The sequence below is a fragment of the Electrona antarctica genome (assembly GCF_951216825.1).
Source record: "Electrona antarctica genome assembly, chromosome: 10".
NCBI lineage: Eukaryota > Metazoa > Chordata > Actinopteri > Myctophiformes > Myctophidae > Electrona > Electrona antarctica.
This window is the reverse complement of record NC_136791.1, coordinates 49451049-49471058: the sequence shown is the minus strand read 5'-3', so window position 1 is coordinate 49471058 and position 20010 is coordinate 49451049. Positions and strand designations below refer to the sequence as shown.

The 20010-nt window shown below is 43.4% G+C and overlaps 1 protein-coding gene across 1 annotated transcript; it reads right to left on the bottom strand.

The window, feature by feature from the left end:
* Window positions 1-230: 230 nt before the first annotated feature.
* dis3 (DIS3 exosome endoribonuclease and 3'-5' exoribonuclease) lies at window positions 231-19612 on the bottom strand. Its single transcript, XM_079511703.1, has 21 exons — window positions 19272-19612; window positions 17341-17498; window positions 16346-16542; window positions 15782-15855; window positions 13607-13774; window positions 12987-13157; window positions 12658-12771; window positions 12349-12486; window positions 12037-12183; window positions 11821-11937; window positions 11531-11632; window positions 11176-11240; window positions 10925-11009; window positions 10608-10735; window positions 8236-8322; window positions 7225-7381; window positions 4708-4922; window positions 4000-4168; window positions 3293-3451; window positions 2137-2259; window positions 231-1175 (listed from the first exon to the last, which is right to left on the bottom strand). Exons 1-21 carry the CDS (start codon window positions 19494-19496, stop codon window positions 1107-1109), a joined length of 2868 nt encoding a protein of 955 aa, XP_079367829.1. The 5' UTR covers window positions 19497-19612; the 3' UTR covers window positions 231-1106.
* Window positions 19613-20010: the final 398 nt, after the last annotated feature.

Genomic DNA, 20010 nt, shown 5'->3' with positions numbered 1-20010 from the left:
AACTAATCCAATCTCTCACGAAACAACGGTGCTTGCATGGCTTTCCTCCATAAATCCTCAAATGTTTCAGGGGAACCGTAGACAAAAGAAAAATCGCCATTACAAAATACAAATTGTGTTTTTACCAGTGTACGCAGCCGAAAGTCCCTTTTCGTTCAACCGTTTCAATTATTCCATTATGGATTGTACTGGGCAAACAATCAGAAGCATGAACACAAAGGCAAGAGAGCAACAGTTATGGATAAAACAAAAGTTTATGGTTGAGTTGGCCAACAACAACTTGTATGAAGCGAACACTCAATGGAAAATAAAATGGGGTACAAGTCCATGCACAATACCTTGTTTGGAGATGTTGGTCCTCTATGAACCAAGTAGAAAAGATAAAATCTGCACATCGGGTGAGCTCCCATTTGCCATTACTTATTATAGTGACTGAGTACTAAAGCTTCCGTTAACCCATTCAGGCCTGACGTCGAAATTTAAAAAAAAAAGTTTTCTAAATCATGACAATTTTCTGAAAGATTTGAGGCACATTTTAACAATTTTTCAAAAATAGCAGACCTACAAGTTCATAGCGTGCCACTCGGTGGCACGCTATGAGCTTGTAGATCTGCTATTTTTCAATAGCTAAATTATAACAATGTTTAAAACACCAAAAGGGGTTCCCGCCCAAAATGGGGTTAAAGAGTCTCAATGTAACATGTATATAAGATTTGTACTATTTGTCATATATATATATTATAAGCACTGATTCAACAGAAGTCTGAGGAAGTAAGAGCCTTGGTGCTTTTCAACATCATTATTTTACTCTGCAAATGGAAAATCTGTGGTGTGTGGATGTTATCTTTCTAATAGATGATCTTTTTAATCCAGCACCATACCCATTCGGTCTAGCATGTGTCCTCTTCTATGAACCAACAACTTGAAGTGCAAACGGGCATGGTACTACTGATTGTTTGGCCATGGAAAAACAGCAGTATAACATCACTATATTGTAAAATAAAATAAAAAATATCGGAGATGCCTGCTATGAACCAGTCTGTTAAAAAAAAAAACTCCATATATACTGTGTATATGTAGAACATTAGGGGGTACTGCTTTCTGTGTCAGCGGTCCAGTTTGGGTTTCTTGGCCTGTGGTTCAATCTCTGGGGCTGGGACGCTAACACCAGGAATCTAGAACAAAAAAAAGAGACGAAACAAGGGTGAGCTCCAGTTAGTTTCACATGGTCTTTTTTCCTAAGAGAAAATGATAAACTGGATAGCCTGCTATTGAGTGCAAATCTGTTCAAATCAAGTAAGAATTCCAGTAAGGTTTTGTTGGCCCTAAAAGTATGGGGTCGGGGAGATTCAGTCAAAGGTAGGCATGTAACGATTCACTCAACTCACGATACGATTCGTAAAACGATATGAGGTTCACGATACGATTTCACGATATTATTTTTTTTTTTAAAGAGAAATTACCGTTTTTTTAATTTTATATAATTTATCTTCCCCCTGAGATTTTTTATTTAACTACATTGCAAAAGAAGTACCATTACTTTTGACAGTTTGACATAATTGCCTTCCTTGATGAGCATCAACGACCATCATCACCTGGGCACAGACACACACAGCTCCCCTCTACAGTGCTCTACTACTGAAAGTGACTCATTTCTCTCCAAAAGCACTTGAATATGACTAAAGCTCACATTTCACATCACACACTAGCCCCCCTAAAAAAAAGGGGGGGCTAGTTTTTAAAAAGATTTTTTTATTTCAATGAATCGATTCATATCGTCAGGATTAATATCGATATATATCGATATGCGATATATCGTTACATGCCTAGTCAAAGGTGATCATGCCCCAGTCAGCGCCAACAGAAATATATTTAGAAATGTAGCAAATGATTAAGAATATGTCACAGTAAGCCCTATTTTACACATTGACCCTTTTTAAGAAAGTGTCACACCATTAAAAAAGAAAATACAGTATATCCGAGAAGAAACCGTTGTTATGGTTGAGTGTACTGTTCGTAAAAAGAATACAAATCATTATCTTGAGAAAGCAGGGCCAGAACCAATCTCTAAATAAATGTTGAACTTTGTAGTGACAGTGGGTTGAGCCCCGGCCCTGCCAGCATACATGTCCTTACCACAGGTTCAATCAGGCTCATGCGGATCTTCTGGTGCTGAACGTTGGAGTCATCTAGACTGATCGTCACCTTCACCATGTCAAAAATGTGGAAGACGTGCTCTTCTACTGTCAGGGTAGGGACCTACAAGGAGACACATACAGATGGACCGTGAGCAGATCAGTACCCCGCTACCAGCACATCTTCCATTCCTATCCTAGCCCATTTTGACCTGAGAACAGATTCTAAAAATGTCTTCTACATCCTGACAGTTTTCTGAAAAAGCTATGTTTCTGTGTCAGTCGTTCTTCGATTTTTCAAAAATAGCAGACCTACAAGCTTGTAGCGCGCTACTTGGTGGCGCGCTATGAGCTTGTAGATCTGCTATTTTTCAATAGCTAAAGCATAACATGATGCTAACACCAAAAGGGGTTCCCGCCCAAAATGGGCTAGACTACACATCTCAATAGAGGATATGTGCAATGCGCATGCATAAAGTGAATGGCACAGTGAATTTAACATGGTTACTGCAAATCAGATAGGACTTTTCTGTTTGGTTGTACGGGCTGTCAAGGCCAGAACGTTTTTTTGCCACTCACTAGGCGTTTCCGCATAACTTCTGGGTATGACGACGATGTCACGCACATACCCTCTATAGAGCGTCGCAGTCCCGACCCCTACCAGGGCCCAGGAAATGATTCTCCGTTCATTTTCATCATAGACTTTTCAGAAAGTATTTATTTAAAGACGTTTACGCCGCGGACAAAGCCAACTCTTGTCGTGACAAATCATGACAATAAACACAATGTTAGAACAAAAAATTAGAAAGTAGAAAAAAACGGCAGGTTACAACACTTTTTTTTTTGTTTTTCTTCTTTGTAATTATTTGTTTCGTCCAAAATATTGTGTGTTGTCATGATCTGTCACAAGAGGCTTCGTACGACGCTTAAAAGGTCTTTAAATAAATACGTTTTGAAATGTCTATGGGAAAAATGCATTGGGATTCATTTCCTGGGCCTGGCGTCGTCATGAAAGGGGGCAGGACTGCGACGCTCTATAGAGTAAGGTTTTAGTTATTGAAGAACACAAACTAATGGCTACCAGTGCAAATTAACAATTGAATGTGACATTGTTATTTAGTACGGGGGGGGGGGGGGGGGGGGCTACAATACTGTACCTCTTCAACAAAAGTAAGTTTTGGGCCAGTCTTGTCCTTGCTGTCAAAGAACACGGTTCCTTCCAGGCCAAACTTTGGGATGAGGACAATGATGGCGTTCTTCCTCACAAACAGGACGAAGCCCTCCTCGTTCAGGATGCCTCGGCTCTTAAAGAACAACTAGGAAACCAAGAGCGTGCATTATGGTGAGTCTGGAGTTGTTGCTGAAGGCAGGCAGAGTGATGCACCGAATATTCGTCCGCAGAAAATATTCGGCAGAAAATGGCTAAAAATGCATTTTCGGCCTATTCGGTTTCGGCCCTAATAGGCAGAAAATGTATCACCGAATAGTATATGCAATTGATGCATTCAAAAGAGCTGAATAAATGTTTTATGGACCCATAATAGTGATTATTATTTAAGTAAGGTTTTGCCATAACCAATTATTTTGCCATAAATCAGGTAGCTTTTAGGTACAGCCATGACAGCAATGGTAGGAAAAAAGATATATAATATTAATCATATTCGGATATTCGGTTTTCGGCCAACTGTTTCCTATATTCGGTATTGGCCAAGAATTTCCCTTTCGGTGCATCCCTAAGGCAGACCATACCTCAAAATATTTTAACAAATTATTATTGATAGGGGGAAGACACGCAGCAAAAGGTGGTCAGGGATTGGGATTCGAACACCACGACAAACTGTCAAGCTTTCATGCGCATTCTCACTTGTGTATGGAAGGCCACAGAGGCCCTCTGTGCGTACTGAGCCATCTTGTGTCTGTAGTTGAGGTTGTTGGTGAGGGCAGACTGCTTGTGTTTGTCCATCAGGTCTGGGTAGGTGCTGTCTGCTGCTATAGCCACCGCCAGTAGACGATGGACTATGATATCTGAGTATCTACAAACGAAACAAGATGGGAGAGGGAGGAAGTGGGTGAATGGAGTGTAAAGGAGAAAGAGGGGGAAAAGGGAGGGGAAGGATGGGGAAATCGAGGCAGGAGGCAGAGGGGAGGAGAGATTTGAATATGAGGCCGTAGGGCCAGGGTTCCCCAATTAACTTTCCTCAAGGGCCATATTTTGACTAGAGTACCAGGCTGGGGGCCGAGTCCGCACGCACAAGGTCGAGGTCTTGCCCTGAAAATTCATTTTCAGGGCAAGACCCCATTTGAAAAGGATGCCCAGTTTGACATTCATAGGCTACTGACCCCCATTTAATGCCATTTATATCTGGGACCCCCTTATCTGGGACTTGTTTAATTCTTCCATGGGCCACAAGGGGGCGCTCTGCGGGCCGCAAATGGCCCGCGGGCCGCCTATTGGGGAACCCTGGGCGTAGGGAAAGTAGAGAAATACCATTATTAACCACATTATACTTATTTGGGGGGGGGGAAATGATCAATTTAAAATGTGTGTACCAACTCCCAACCAAAACGCTACCTTCTAATGGGTGAGGTGAAGTGTGTGTATATGGGAGAGGCCAGGCCGTAGTGGCGGAAGTCGCTGTCCATGCCCGAGCAGAAGTACACGGCTTGCATCATGCAGCGGGTGGCCAGGATGCGCAGCAGCGTGTTGAAGTAAGGAAAACCGTTCACCGTGGCCACATTCAGAGAGTCAGCCAGCGCCTTCGCCGAGTCTGTATGGATCTCCAGGCCCTGTTGAGGAACACAAGTGTCAACCCGATAAGAACCACCACAGTCAACAATGAGTTTGTGTTTTCCAGCTGCTGCCTTTTTAAAAGCTTGACCCAATGCCTGTTGAAAGAAAGGTGCCGCCAGCCGCTTTGTTTTGTGATTATTAGGCCATAATTATTATATATTGTAGGTGCCCAATCGCGTTCATTTTAGATAATCGTAAGCAGGATTTGTTATATCTGCCCTGTTTTTTCACAAAGCATAAAATGCACACCGAAATTAAACCTTTCTGACTGTTCTGATGTCAAAAGCACAATTAAATTGTTAAATCACAATTATTTAATTTATTATAAATTCCATGATCGTGTGCAATCAGTTGTTTTGTGCATATGCTTTGTTGTCAATAAAAATAAATATTGTAGACTGCACAAAAATGGCAGCGTAACGCAAAATATATTGACTTTGTTGCGTGCGGTGTCATGTACTGTAAAACGTACATATTTGGTGCAACATGTTGTGCCGAGTAGTCAGCGTTACGTCACACCCAAGATAAAAGGCGGGCTTAGGCCTATATTGCCAGCATCAGGTAGGTTCTTTTGAGGAATTGTGACATTACGAGCTCTGGTTTAAGATGGAGTCTGCACCGCCAGCTTCCCGGAAACACTTCCACTGCCACTCCTGTGAGAAAGACATTAACCCCAGGCTCCCGGAACACATCTGTCCCTCGTGTGAATCGAGTTTCATAGAGGACGTAACGGGGCTTCACTCTCATCCAAGCAACTATGTGTGGGGACACGGAGAGTTAGACAACGTCTTAACACAGCTGTTTGAGGAGTTCGAGCCCGCCGGTCCTCCTCCGGCGGAAAAGGACAATATCTCCTCTCTCCCGATGGTCAACATCTCTCGGGAACAAGCGGACGGCGAGATGGAGTGTCCGTTGTGTAAGGAGGACTTTGCGGTGGGCGAGGCGGTCAGACAGCTGCCTTGTAAGCACGTCTTCCACTCGGACTGCATAGTGCCCTGGCTGGAGATGCACGACACCTGTCCCGTGTGCAGGAACACTTTGAAGAGAGAAGACAGCAGTCCGCCTCAATCAGAGTGCTCCCAGTCCTGAACAACAACAGAGACCATCAAGGTTCCATTTTGATAGCCTGGAAACCAGACAAATCTACCATTGCAACGCAGTGATGTTAGTCTGGCCATGCCAGGCTACCATTGGCCCAGAGTGTGTACAAATGGAACCAATGGAACCCAGCGTGATCTGGGGCACCCCAGGGACCCTTGAGGGGCGTTCAGGGGGTCCCCGAGCTAAGTTGTTGATAGTCCAACCAAATGGACCTGTACAGATTTGTAATTCTGATGGGGGTTCATGGCTTGAAATGAAAATGAAATGAAAAGTTTTGAGAACCGCATCATCCCCCAAACAGTGCTCCGTGGGACATATACTTTCAGTTAAAACAAGGCGGGGTCTAATAACAGAATGGCTTCTTTGATTCTCTCTGATGTCATGATATTGATGTTAGTCTTGCCCAAATATGGAATTGAGGATGTACTGTACATAAATGGCTGGCTACAGACTGGCAATACCCTGGAGGGACATTGCATCTTTCTGATATTATGAATTCACAAAAAGCAAGACCGGGTATGATAACAGCAGGGCTTCATGTGGCCAGTCAGTCTATCATCGATGACATATCTCATAACAAAACTAACAAAGAGATCCTCTTCCAGATGGCCTTGTCTCCTATTAAGCATTTTTTGCCCAAATATGGAGTTCCACGGATCATCAGAATGTATGTTGCCCAAAAATAGAGTTCCACACGGCTCAAGCATGGCCTCCAAATGCCAACTTGCACCACAAGGAAGCTATGCCGTTATTAGACTCCGTTTTGACCCCCAATTGACACATTCGATTCCCCCATGTGTATAGAGGGTATGCGTGTGACATCATCATCAAACCTGGAAGTTATGCAGGAATGCCTTGAGTGGCAAAAAAATACTTTCTGTCCTTGACAGCCCATACATCCAAACAGAAAAGTCCTATTTGATTGCATTAAACAACATTCAACAATGTTAAACTCACTTTGCATGTTGCTTTGCCACTCGATTTGCCACTCGATGTGCCATTCACTTTAAGCATGCGCATACCCTCTATAGTCCCGGTCACTGCTAATGAGGTCAACAGTCTCCCTTGTGCTTGAGGCACTGTTGAACATGCAAACCCGCTTCCACTTTTGCGCCAGGGAATTTATCCCTGCCTAGGTTGAACACCAAACATCTTCCTTTAAGGTAAAGGACTGTGACCCAACGGTCTTGTGCGCACCTTGGATGCAGCGGCCTTGGTGAGGATGTCGTAGTTTGACGGAGGCGGTGCCGGATGCTTCCTGAGCAGGGCGCACTCGGAGAATTCATCGTAGATTTTCTGAGCCACAGAAACGTTGGCCAACAACATGAATTCTTCCACCATGGAGTTAGTCTCCCTGCCAACCAAGAGAAGAGTTTTTTTTTTAACATCATTGGTGAGATAAAAATTAATTCGTTTTTTTACATTTTAACCACTTTTAACCTAGAAGTCCCTACTTTGAATATGTATTTTTTTTAAATTACATTCTGTGCCAATGACGAGATTTCCCGAGAATCTCGCCTTTGTTCATATTGCCAAAGACAAGATTCTCATGTTACATCTCGTACTGAATAACCCTCGTTTGCTAGGCAATCGGTAAACGGAAATGGTCCGTCAGTGAAAAAGTTCCCCTCCATTCACTTCAATGTTAACCCATTTAGGCCTGACCTCAAAATTTAAAAAAAATCTTCTAAATCCTCTAGTTTTCTGAAATAAATATTTTCACGATTTTTCAAAAATAGCAGACCTACAAGCTCGTAGCGTGCTATGTGCTTGTAGATCTGCTATTTTTTAATAGCTAAATTATAACATAATGTTTAAAACACCAAAAGGGGTTCCCGCCCAAAATGGGTTAACTGAAAATTTAAAACACTTTTTTCCCAGATTGAGTTTTTGATCAAAACGGCGATGTTCACGGCTCATAACTAAAGCGTTGCTTGTCGCGGTTCCAAAATGCATGCCTCGGGTGACTTATAAAAAGATCACGGCTAAAATAGCCCGAGACGGGTTTACTTCCGGTTCAAGGGTCGTTCGTGGATTTGTCTCCTTCAAAATAAAAACTGTACAGAAGTACATCTACAAGCTATTCGTCGTACGATAAAGTATACTTGGCAAATTTGTGAGTAGTGTACTGTATGTGAGATAAGGAGAAATTAAACAAGGTTTGTGGCAGTTCAACAAGGATGCTGCATGACTGTCCTGTCCACCTACATGAGCTCTTTGGTCTGGAGGTCAATGGGGTCGTGGGTCTCACTGTCCATGTGGAAACGGACCTCTACAGATGACAGGGTCAATGCGCTGAAACAAAACAAAATCACAACACGTTGTCTTTGAACACTGATGTCACCATGTGGAGTTCTCTCTATGATGTCACCATGTGGAGTTCTCTCTAAAACAATGACAAATGGATTGCTGTTCTACAGACCCTGCTTCTCATCAAAATATTGAATGTATAGAGCAAGTTAAAGGTTACAGTAAATCCTAAAATTTGGATTCCCTCCTAGATTCTGTGAGCAGTTGAGGCATTATTTTATTAACCCATTTTGACCTGAGATCAGATTCTAAAAATGTCTTCTACATCCTGACAGTTTTCTGAAAAAGCTATGTCAGTCGTTCTTCGATTTTTCAAAAATAGCAGACCTACAAGCTCGAGCTTGTAGAGCTGCTATTTTTCAATAGCTAAAGCATAACATAATGCTAACACCGCCCAAAATGGGTTAAGATAGTAATATATTTATTTTAATATATGATTAAAATATATATGAATATTTTAATATATGATTTCATATATTTATAGGGATCTACGTATATGAGAAAACTAATAGTCTGATTCCCCGTTCCAGAATGTGCTTTTGATACAAAAGTTTCTCGTTGCACTGGTTTGACTTTGACACAAATCAGAAACTATGTGCGCGCATTCCATGCAACCAGTGCCGAGTTGTCTGTGGCACATAATTTTGATCTGACATTATCAGAGAATATTATTAAATATATTATAATTTTATGTTGTAGCCAATTTATGCACTAGTCTACGCTGTCACATTTCTATCTGTGGAAAACCAGACAATGTGCACATTTGTGCGCAGATGTATGTATAAGATTTAAGTATTTACAGATCTACATGCAACTTTCAGATCAAAATGTATATAAATAATAACTGCCTTTGTCAAGATATTAGAAGCACATTATATTATTAACCCATTTAGGCATGACGTCGAAATTTAAAAAATGTCTTCTAAATCCTCCAGTTTTCTGAAATAAATATTTTCACGATTTAAAAAAAATAGCAGACCTACAAGCTCATAGCGCGCCACCGAGTGGCACGCTATGAGCTTGTAGATCTGCTATTTTTCAATAGCTAAATTATAACACCAAAAGGGGTTCCCGCCCAAAATGGGTTAAATCAACATGGTAGTGAAGGTTTCATCTTCCAACCAAAAAACCATTATTTATATATGTCCTAATAAACTTCTCCAGAGTTCACTGGAGACCACCTTGTTCATGGGGCAAGCTGCCGCAAGCAGCACAAAATAAATAATACAAATATTAAAGTATTTTGCTGTGTGTGAAGCGCGTCCGAAATATGGAGCAAAGTCTTTAGGGTGGTGAATGTGATATGATTGGTTTTCCAAAGCAGTGGGTGTGAATTCGTTGTGTTCAAGCCTCGCATTTATATAAGTCCCCATGTGTATCAGTAGGTAGAGATCTCAGCTCCCTTTTTGTGCCGACTTAAAGGGATAGTTCAGATTTTTTTTAAAGGGATAGTTCAGATTTTTAGTTCAGATTATTTTTTGGCAAGTATGAAATACTTGCCATTAATATAGTGGTTGCAACTGTATTAATTGATTGCCCGAGTCCCATGGTGGGAGTTCTGCTCTGGTTTTGGTCAATATTAAGTTAGTTCCGGTCATTTTGTGGGGGGCACTGGGGCCACGCAGTAAAAGTAAATGAATCCACAAAACGAACGTAATTTGTATTGTTGACCCATTTCTAAAATATTAGCGCGACTTTCGTTCAACTTTGACCCCTCTATCACATGGAACTATTTTTTGGGCGTAGTGATATGGACACAAAAAACATAGTTCTGTGTGATAGAGGGGTAAATAAAGAACGGAAGTTGCACTAATATTTTAGAAATAGCAAATGACGTTAGTTTTGTGGATTAATTTACTTTTACTGCGTGGCTCCAGTGCCCCCCACAAAATGACCGGAACTACTTGATATTTCACCAAAACCAGAGCAGAACTCCCACCACAGGACTCGGGCAAATCGATTAATACAGTTGCAACCACTATATTAATGGCAAGTATTTCATACAACTCAAGTTAAAAAAATCTGAACTATCCCTTTAAGTCTTACCCATTGTTGGCCCGGACGGTTAGCTCAACCGTCCGGGCACCTAGGCTGCCAAGCCAGCCGGACGGCGTGCCGTGGGTTCGACTCCCGGCCTGACGGCATTTGCCGCGTGTCACTCCCCATCTCTCTCCCCCTTTCCTGTCTGTCTACTGTTCACTGTCAATAAAGACATAAAAAGCCCCAAAACAAATCTTAAAAAATAAAAAATAAATAAAATAAAGTCTTACCCATTGTCAATCCTCTTCTGCTTGAGGATCTTGGCCAGCTTGTTGAGGCCTCGCAGGCTTTTAGTAATGTCATCATTCATGGTTCCATCGTCTATCCTCATCTGGGCTTCAGCGTAGGTCAGAGATGCCTGGACCACATCGGACGCGAATGGGAAAACATTCTTTATGAATATTCAATAGAAAAGCAAAGAATATCTTGGAACAATTCAATTCGTCACTACAGTTTTTGTCTTAGAAACTTAATGAAAGCTGGTTTGTAGAAGCACCTGCAGCAGTGTGTGCATGCGTGCGTGCGTTTGTGTGTGTGTGTCATCTACCTTGGAGTTGATGACACTCTTTGTAAATCTGGTCTTCAGAATTTCAGCATTGGTGTTCATCTCCCAGATACAGGAGAAGGACAGTCTGGGGAGAAGTGAGAGCATCTTTTTCATTCAAAGAACATTTAACATTAACATTACAAAGACTAAACTATTATCTTTGTGTGTGTGTGTGTGTGTGTGTGTGTGTACACACACTGTGTGTGTGTGTGTGTGTGTGTATATGACATGTGCATGCGCAGAGTCCTCACCTCTCCACATTGGAGCGTAGAGAACACAGATTGGAGCTGAGTAACTCAGGAACCATGTCTATTCTCTGGTGGACACAACAAACACACACAATCATCACAAAATAATCATACACTTAAAAACCACTGACTGAGATATATATCATATCTCTCATTCTCACCCTTCATTACTCAGACTTTCTAGTCTGCTCTGCCAAAACGCGTCAGCGTTCTCAAATAAATTTGGAAGAAAAATGGAAGAAATTCCATCTGAGCCAGTCTTGCAGGCTTGTTAAGAGTGCCGCTTTTTCCATTTAGAGAGGAAGCGCACCTGTTTTTTCTTTCTTTATATGATATATATATATATGTTTCTCCTCACCCTGCCACATAGGTAAACAGTGGTCCCTCGATTGGCAGCCTCTTTGTCCATTGCGTTGCCTGGTCTGATGAAGTGACTGACGTCAGCAATGTGGACCCCAACCTACAGCAAGCAAGGGTGCACACGCTGTCAAAAAACTCATGTGAAATGCAAAGGCATTATTCATGTATGCCAGATGAGTATGCATTACCACAGTTCAATGTGGATGCTCTTCTATGAGCGTGTGTGTGTGTGTGTGTGTGTGTGTGTGTGTGTGTGTGTGTGCGTGCGTGTGTGTAGTCTGTACACACCTCCACGTTTCCGTTGTCCAGCGTCCTACAATGTAGGGCGTCATCTATGTCTGTACATCCTGGAGGGTCCACACTGCACACCGTCAGCTGCCTCAGGTCCGCTCTCACAGCCATGTCCTGCCCCACACACACACACACACACACACACACAGTGAGCACCACACAAGTGAGCGTCAGCAGCCAGCACCATTATTCGTATAGGAACCATCCCGTTACCTCTGGCGTGATGTTCCAAGGCATCGTGGGGAGGAAGCTAAGCACGGCCTGGGAGAAGGCCTGGTGTGGGACATCATGTTCCAGCAGCAGCACCTCTGTCTCCGTCTGCTTGTCCCCCGCGCAGCCCAGAGTACGTACAAAATGACCCTGAGAGATACGGGGACGAGAAACGGTTCACAAGTCGGCTTGCAACACATCAGACCATCTCTATGGGATACATTTAAGTCGTGTTTGCATTAGATGTTCACTAGTTCCTGTCCCCGTTATGTGGCATCAATTCATGCCTGTTATGCGGCATCAATTTATATTTACATTGGGGTATCTGGAGTTTTTAGGCCAGCCATCGATGGACACCATGATCCTTTGGCCTGCCAGCGCGGCGGCCTGGCGCGTCTCGATGCGGATCCTGGGGATACGGCGGTCTGCTGGCGTGAAAAGGTGCCGTGTTGACTAAAAAGGAAGAGAAGCAAAGTAAGAAGGTGACATAACAGGTTTGTTTACATTTTCCATTCACTATTATAAGTTAAATGTACACCAATCATTTTACAGTGTGATACTACAATAAGGATGTGCACTGTGCAGTACATTCCAGTATGTATGTGTGTTAAGGAGCCTAGTCACCTCTTTGATCAGGGAGACATTGAGCATGCCACAGAACGGTCTCCAGTTCCTCTTAATGATTCCAACCACCTTGCCTGTGGGCTTCTTGGCTACTTCAGGCACTATGCACTTCAGCTGCACCAAAAACCAAATGCAGGAACAGAAAGGACATTAATACAATGGGCTGGAAAGAGGAGAGACATCTGCAGACAGTAAGAATCAAACAGAATCAAACATTGAGTGCCAAACAGCTCACAACGCATCACGGACACGTCGCGTTGAGAACTTGTAGGATTGCGACGTACGCCTGTGGCCTTTGTGCAACGGTGCACAGAAGAGCCATTACTCACCGGCTTCTCCTCTCCGTCCTCCCCAGCGGTGTCGTCATCGTCCTTGGCGCTGCCCTCGTCCTGCAGCACCACAGAGGAGGGCGCCACCCACTGGTCTCTGGGCAGCAACTGCACGGCGACCACGTCCTGGTACACCGCTCTGTTTAGGTTCTGAAGGCCCTGCAGGAGAACCTGGTTGAGAGGAGGAGGAATAAAAAATAATAAGTAGAATAATATTAACCCTTGCCCATTTAGGCCTGACATCAAAATTTAAAAAATATCTTCTAAATCCTCCAATGAGCAAAATGAACAGTTAAATGGTATATTTAACAACCTTCTGGAAACCTGGGGGCTACACTTATTTATGCAAAGAGCCTATTCTTCTCGGTTCAGTTCTCCACCGAACAGGGCAGGCGCCCTGACTAACCTAGGAGTTGTTAGTACAACAGAGATTGCCTCCCTGCCCGGTTTACCTCTGTTCCATCCAAGTACCTCCTTGCAACTGCCATTGGGGATTCTGGTTGTGAGTAGTTGCAAGGAGTTGCATGGTGAATCATTGGTGCTGTTTGGGCTTAACTCCACCATTACATACTTATATTTCACCCATACTAAGAGGTCCACACACACAAACACACACACACCTCAGTGCTGTCCTCCCCCTCTCCTTGGATGAAGACACTGGCCTCCAGGTAGTTATCCCTGCTGGCCCTGAATGTGCCCTGGAGGTACGTGCCACTCTTGATGCCAGCTTGGATCCTGGAGAGAGGCACATGCTCTGGGAACAACACTCTACTGCTCCTGATCTCATTCTGAACACATGGAAGAGGGGAAGATAGGTGGGTGGATAAAGGTAGAAAAGCAAAATGAGGGAGTGAGCCTATAAAGCTTATATAACTCAAATGTTCTGTTAACACTTTAATCGCTCAGGGTTATTTAATCCATTACATTATAGCGCCCATTCGATTTATAAACACGGACCACTTTTCCGGACGGACCGGAAGTTGTTGATGTGTGTGTAGCAGCTAACAATAGCCACACCACTCTAGAGTCGATCGACAACGGGAATAAATCTATCGCGACTAGCGACTGGACCGCGGAGCGCCGTCTAACACAGGATCTTTTTTCATAATTAGACGGGATGATTTAGTTATGAACGTTTTCATCAGTTTAACAGGGGAGGGAGTTTTTCGATGACGTCTCACTCTTGCACAACACCGAGGATTGCCCAACAGGCGCTCCCAGGCTGTGGAGCCATGCGATCCGTTCTCATATCAATAAACTTCGTCTTTTGGACAAGACTTCGTCCTGGGCGTCGGGCATTACTAATAGAAAGGACAAAGAACTTCGTCCTGGGCGATGGGAGTGTTAATGACTTTCAACCCGCCATCCCTAATTTCGATTAGGGATGTATGATGTATTAGGGATGTAGAGAGTATGTTAGAGAGAGTATGTTTAGTGTTCGATGTTGCATCTCTGCTCACAATATATCCTATCACTGCTATGCCGATGACACACAACTGTTTCTATCCTTCCCCCCCTCTGCCACCCAGGTAGAAGAGCGCATCACTGCATGCCTGGCTGACATCTCACAGTGGATGTCTTCCAACCACCTCAAGCTGAACCCAGACAAGACTGAGCTTCTGTTCTTCCCAGCTAAGTCCTGCCCTATGCGGGAGCTAACTATCTCCGTAGACAACGCCCTGGTAAAGTCTGTCCCGACAGCCAGGAACCTTGGTGTTGTCCTGGACAGTCAGCTCTCGTTCAAAACACACATCACAGCTGTTACTAGATCCTGTAGGTTTACACTCTACAACATACGACGAATTAGACCGTTCCTCACCCAGGAGTCAGCCCAGCTCCTAATCCAGACAACAGTCTTGTCAAAACTTGACTATTGCAACTCCCTCCTTACTGGCCTACCGGCATGTGCACTTAAGCCCCTCCAACTGATCCAAAATGCCGCAGCACGCTTGGTCTTCAACCAGCCAAAATTCTCACACGTCTCCCCCCTTCTCCGCTCGCTCCATTGGCTCCCGGTCGCTGCCCGCACAGAATACAAAACTCTGATGCTGGCATTCAAAGCAACCAAAGGCATGGCCCCCCCATATCTCACAAGTATGATCGTACCCTACAAACCCTCCCGCTCACTCAGATCAGCCAACGCAGGGAAGCTGGAGGTACCTTCACTAAAAACGCCGGGACAACGCTCCACACGTCCCAAACTCTTCTCCCTTCTGGCTCCAAAACTATGGAATGCACTTCCCATTGCAGTCAGAACTGCAGCCTCACTCCCAATCTTCCGCCGTAGTCTGAAAACCCACCTCTTCAGACTCCACCATGGCCCGTAGCACTTGCCCTAGCCTAGCCCCTTAGATAGCACATTATGTAGACTTAGATAGTATTTTAAACAGACTTATAGCGTGTTATGTAGACAGCTCTAGAATTGCACTTTATGTAGTCATAGCACTTTATAGTACACATGTATAATATATTATATAGTATAGTATGTATAGTTTACATAGATACTCCACTGTTACGTTCTTAGTTTACGCATGATTCATGATAACTACTTTTTATACATGTGATGTATGCCATGCTTTTTGTTTTTGCTTAATGTAAGTCGCTCTGGATTAAGAGCGTCTGCTAAATGCCTAAATTGTAAATTGTAAATTGTAAGTCGCAACACTTGAAATGTAAATGGTAATATCGTATCAATATAGCAATATTTGACATAAATACTTGGATATGAAATGTCGTCCATATCGTACAGCCCTGGTTAATACAATGAACAGCAAAGCAGCATTGTGACAATTAACCTTTTCATCGTTGGTTAACGCCAGTCGATCCACCAGCTCAGGGTTGCCTATCAGACTCTTGATATACTCCTCACCTGGGAGAGCAAACGTTAAAGTTGACACAGTACTTAGAGGAAGTCAGTTTACAATACAGTGTAATAACAACTCAACAACAATCTAATTAAAGTTCCCCCTTGACTCACAGGACATTTTTCTTTTTAGGCCCGACATCGAAATTAAAAAAAATGTCTTCTAAATCCTCCAGTTTTCTGAAATAAATATTTTCACGATTTTTCAAAAATAGCAGACCTACAAGCTCGTAGCACGCCACTCGGTGGCGCGCTATGAGCTTGTAGATCTGCTATTTTTCAATAGCTAAATTATAACATAATGTTTAAAACACCAAAAGGGGTTCCCGCCCAAAATGGGTTAAAAGCCGTTTAGGTGTACTTGCAGGCATTCTTTTACAATAAATGAACAGTGCTACATAGAATTTCTTCTTCTTTGTTCTAAGAGACGACATGCTGCGTCTATAAAACTGTATATATATACACTGCAGCGTGACTACAATGAGGGACGACCTACATGTGTAGGCTAGAAGGCCCTCCTCCACTGCCTTCTCCTTGTTTGCTCGATCGTCGGTGACGAGGACCACCCTGAGCCCTTCCTCCTCCGTCTCGGTGGTCTTCAGGTGCTGGCTGTACCATTTGGTTGCCACGCGGATGGCACGGTCGTTGCGGTCATTGGCGCTCTCCCCCGGTTCACGCTCAATGAATGTGTCTCTGGGAGAATGGGGAAATGTTGAAGGTAAAAAGAGTAAACGATGACCGTGGAGATAAAGTACTGACAAGCACACACTTAAAGCGGCACTATGAAACTTTTTATGAATACATTTTAATTTTGTCCAATCTGCATGGTAGTGTATGTTGATACACAGGCAGGCTCTAAAAAAAATCACACCCATGTGAAGTAAGTGGTGCAACTCCGTGTGGGGGTCCCGGGGGGGGGGGGGGGTCCAGACCCACAGGAACGCACCCAGGTTGCCGGCCCGATTCCGGCGAGCCGCCCCGCGTCCGAAACGGTTGAGAAATGACAGGGTTACCGTGTGGGGGTCCCTCTACTGTACTGTACTGTACTGTACTGTACTATACTGTCACTGTACTGGCACACCTGAAATCACCATATATACAGTTAATATGTGTGTGTGTTAGGTTGCGCACAGGTGGTGAAAAACAACCATGCTGTTTTCATGCTCATACCCACCTACCCAGCCAGCCAGCTACCCACACACATAATCACTTAAGGAAGTGGTTTGTACCACTTAAAAAATAGAGATTCCAGACTAATATCTATGCAGTGATATTAGTCTGACCATGCCATGCTAAGGAAGCCCGGGTTCAAATCTGGGGTAGAACAGCAAAGTTACATAGCGCAGACTTTTGATCTGTCTAGTACTTGCAGTCAAGACATGTCTGTAATCATGTTAAATTAGTCTAGCTTCTTTTAGGGTTCATTTGAAAAGATTGACTATTTAAGTTCGTTTTCACAAGTCAAAGAAAACCCCCATTGATTTATTCTACCTGTGGTGTTCGTTGGTAAACGTATAGACGTGTTTCTCTTTATCATGGATGATGTCCTTTAGGCGTTTATAGACTGGCGGGCTGCGATGGCGGACCTCCTGGAGCACAACCTGTAGGATGATGATGTTACGAATCAGAGGGTCCTCCAGCACGTCGATCTACAAGGGACAGGGAGCAGATGGGTTGATAATACAGCAATATCATCAAGGATATGGTTCACTGCACACTTAGGCCTCACTCACACCTTTCGATCTAGCATACAACATTGATGCATGCTAGATGTAAACAAAAGGTTTGTTTACATCTTGCCCCAATGCATTTCCAATGGAAGTCACATGGTTTGACACAACATTTGTGCTGTACGGCTTTCGGCTGTGTTTCGACTGCCCCCCTCCCCCTCATACAACAAAAATGTTGTGTCAAACCATGTGACTCCCATTGGAAATGCATTGTGAGCTTGCATCAGTAAACAAGTCTCATGCATCAGCTATACATCAATCTGTTGTGAAGGTGTGAGTCAGGCCTAACACACCAAAATCCTCAGGGTTAAATCATGTGTTAATTTGTCTATATAATTTAACCACTAAAGCCCCATTTTAAACTTTGTCGTACAGTGGTGTTAAGAGAGTTAAAATAGCAGTCTCACCGCCGTGGATATAAATTACAGACTCACCACTGTGGATATTGTCTTTTTTATGTCTGAAAATGTTCTCCTATAAAGCCAGGTTGTACGTGGTTAACAACGAGGATGTTGCTGCAACAATGCACAAATTATGCTCACGGATGATGGACTTAGTTATTTTTGAGTGGTGCAAACCACTCCAACAACCAGCTTTGTCTGTATCTATGTATGTGTCTATGTATGTGTGTACCTGTACATGTGTGTACCTGTATGTGGGGCCACGTACGGGTGAGCATGGTTGCTATGGTTAGTGTGTGACGTCAAGCACCACTCGGTTCACACGGGTGTGATATTTATATAACCTCCTGTCCTGAACACTGTCACACGCAGGTGTTTTGAGTTCATTCAAAACATTCTCACATTGGTTGAATTACACAGAGAATGTAGTCAGAAATTAAAAGGTAAAAGACAACACATATAAATGCAGTGTTCTAGCTCAGTGGTTCTCAACCTGACAGTGAAGTGACAATTTAAGGACGTTTAAGACTTTTTTTAATACCTAAAAAAAGAAAAGACTATAACTGCAACAAACAATACTCGTCAAACATTGGCCAAATTGCGAAATAATATAAGAAAGAGGCAATCATTTTTACAATATTTATCTGTGGAACAAAATGCAATCTGGGTACCCACTACCCATTGACAAAACAAAGGAAAAACAGCGCCACAGTCTGTCTTGAGAGACTAAACAAAATGCAATGCCTCTCATCGGGGAGGGGGAAGCTCCCCCAGGACCTAGCTCTGGTCCATAGCGCTAATGCCGTCGCAATGCAACGGCAGCAAGAGCAGTGAGGCTATGGACCAGAGCTACCCACGTACCCAGGAGGTAGCCCCTATGGGTAGCCCTGGTCCAGTGCTTACAGAGACTCGCTGTAAGCACTGGACGACCCAATTAAGCTTTACACTTGTTTACAAGAGGGTCCACCATGTTCAATTCATCAAAACATTTAGAGACGTACACTTCTATATAGTCCAAGAACAGAACAGATCATGAATTCATCATAAAGGAGGTAAAAATGGAAAAGAAACATATACAGTGAGGGGAAAGGGGGGGGCGATTCAGATGTTACGGGGGCCAGTTTCGAGTTGCAGCCGTCCGTAGGTGCCCTTTGAGAGCGGTTTTGAAGGAGTCAAGGGATTCACATGTCTTAATGACTGTTGGTAGTCGCGCGGCTCGCGCCCTGAAAAGGTTGAGAACCACTGTCTAAACGCAAACACTACACTCTCGAGAGTTTAATGAATTGATTACCTGATGCAACACTACGTTAGTGTCTGGAAGCAGATAGTGTGGGAAGGAACACAGGTTGCTCTCAATGCACGCATCTGTCTGAGTCTGCAGCACCGTGGACTCTTGTTTACATTCCGTGCAAACTTCACTTCCGCACCAAATATCATCTCTCAGGTAATGTTCTCTTACTATCTTCATCACCCCGCCCGACCGGGTCTTCTTCACGAACGTTCTAGATTTCAGCATGATGCTAATAAAGTATCAAAATAAGTATTTGTATGTTTTTTTCCCCCCCAACATTCGATGAGCAGCATCCACAGAAGCAACTCGCTCGAAAACCCATGTGTTAAATCTGGTCTGGTGGGATAACAATACGACTTTCCCAGAGTTCTTTATTATAGAGACATAAAACGTCAAATGCAAGGTCTGACACCAGTGTGACTCTACTGTATAATTAATATCGGCCTTGGACTGACGTTCAAAGAAATAAAACTACAAACATGCGCGTACAAAATGTTATAAGAACTATATTTTGAACTCTGAAATAGATTTTTTTGGCCATCTACCTACCACGTGTTCACTGAAAACACAACAGAGGAACCACTAGGAGGACCAAAGAGGTTCTCTGGGTGTAGTTCTCCCCCTATCAGTAAGGAGTGGTATTACATTAATGTATACAGCCAGTGAATGCAATTTTAATTTGAGACTGAGAGAGGCTCGCCCCCTCCCGTCTCTGCAGGGCATTATATTATATACATTA

Excerpts from the sequence above, each read along its gene's own strand:
- dis3 (XM_079511703.1), bottom strand. The coding sequence starts at position 19,496 with ATGCTGAAATCTAGAACGTTCGTGAAGAAGACCCGGTCGGGCGGGGTG. Across the intron at positions 17,499-19,271 it reads CTAACGTAGTGTTGCATCAG|ATCGACGTGCTGGAGGACCC; the intron begins GTAATCAATTCA and ends TGTCCCTTGTAG. Across the intron at positions 13,158-13,606 it reads AGGGGGAGGACAGCACTGAG|GTTCTCCTGCAGGGCCTTCA; the intron begins GTGTGTGTGTGT and ends CCTCTCAACCAG.